General features: G+C 52.1%; 1 protein-coding gene across 1 annotated transcript in view; it reads left to right on the forward strand.

Moving 5' to 3' along the window:
- The first annotated feature begins 1,188 nt into the window (after positions 1 to 1,188).
- The window catches only part of LOC149866697 (scavenger receptor cysteine-rich type 1 protein M130-like), a 242,908-nt gene continuing 242,725 nt past the window's right edge, over positions 1,189 to 1,371 (forward strand). Inside the window, exon 1 of the mRNA XM_090041645.1 lies at positions 1,189 to 1,277. Coding sequence (XP_089897771.1) covers positions 1,189 to 1,277 — 89 coding nt within the window. The remainder of the gene's footprint in view (positions 1,278 to 1,371) is intronic.

A 1,371-nucleotide genomic window follows, 5' to 3' on the forward strand; every position in this document is an offset into this window, starting at 1 on the left:
GCTGTCCAGTCCTCTGTGTTTGTGCAGGGTAGTGTTTCTTCTTGCAGGTTGGTAGGAAATACAATATTAATAGCTGGAATAATTAATAGACACTGTCTGTGGCTTGGATTTTATGCAAATATTTCAATGGTGATTCTCTGTCATCTGCATCTTGGTATTGAGACAATACCCCAGCCTGTTGTTCTCATGGTACACTCAGAAGCTTTTTCTTAGGGTAGTTTTTGTAGCCATTGTAAGCCAAGTGTTATTTTTGGGACAAGTCAAATAACATGGGAGGGATATATTTATGCTCCGTTTCTGTTGCTCAGCTGGGCTGTCTGCAGGTTGCCTCATGTTCTTCCTCTGTTCTAGCCCATATAGTTTCATAGTTTCTGGGGTCGGAAGGGACCTGAGCAGATCATCTAGTCTGACTCCCTGCCATGGCAGGAAAGAGTACTGGGGTCAAATGACCCCAGCAAGGTGTTCATCTAACCTCCTCTTAAACACCCCCAGGGTAGGAGCCTGCAGCCCCAGTGGTCCGCCATGGCTTGCAGGATCACGGAGGCATATCCTTTCCTGTTTGTGGGAATCCTTCCACTCCCCGCAGGGCACAGCATTGTGATATGATTGCTGTCTGAAGCCCCCGCACAGTTCGGGAACCCCTTCTTATTAAAGCCATCTATGACTTGCTGCGGATTCTCCAGGTGGATAATTTGTTTGCAGAGATCTCCTTAAGCAGCTGGCATGCCTCATGAGTTGCTTGCCCGACTGTGCAGACAGCCATGCCAAACTGGTTGGCAATGTAGCAGAGGCTGGATGGGCTGGCCGGTTTCATGATGGTCATTACAACCCTGCTGTGCCACTGCAAATATGTCAGGAATGTAATTTCTTTCCTTCGCCCACAGTCAACTTACCGTTGTGTCCACTGACTTCAACTCATGCCCCCCAGGCTCAGCCAGAGATGCAGAGGGCAGGCATGACATGCCCAATGGGTCGGCAGGGACCCAGCGTCAGCCGAGGCCTGAGCATGGTCTGAGCCAGCCCCTGGCTCTAGCCCTGTGGCCTGTGCAAAGGACTGGCCCTGTGCTCCCCCTGTTGCAAGGCAGAGCGGCTTGAGAGCAGCACGATTCCCTCCAGTCGCCAAAGCCTGGCTTACGGAGACAGAACTGCCTCCCCCACTGCTGGGCTCCTTGTGAGAGGAAAGTCCACATGGAGCTCTTCTGTACCAACAAGGAAATGCAGAGGTACAAGGAGCAGCAGCTGGAGCAGGACAGGCTGGCTGACCAGCGTATCCTGGAGTACCAAAAACAGAAAACGGTACAGGGCAGGGACCTGTGGCACCCGAGTGGTGTCTGGAACTACCTGCTCTGGTGTCAGCATCTGTGGGCCTAG

Source organism: Crocodylus siamensis, chromosome 4 (assembly GCF_052110815.1).
Source record: "Crocodylus siamensis isolate JL-2025a chromosome 4, ASM5211081v1, whole genome shotgun sequence".
Classification (NCBI taxonomy): domain Eukaryota; kingdom Metazoa; phylum Chordata; order Crocodylia; family Crocodylidae; genus Crocodylus; species Crocodylus siamensis.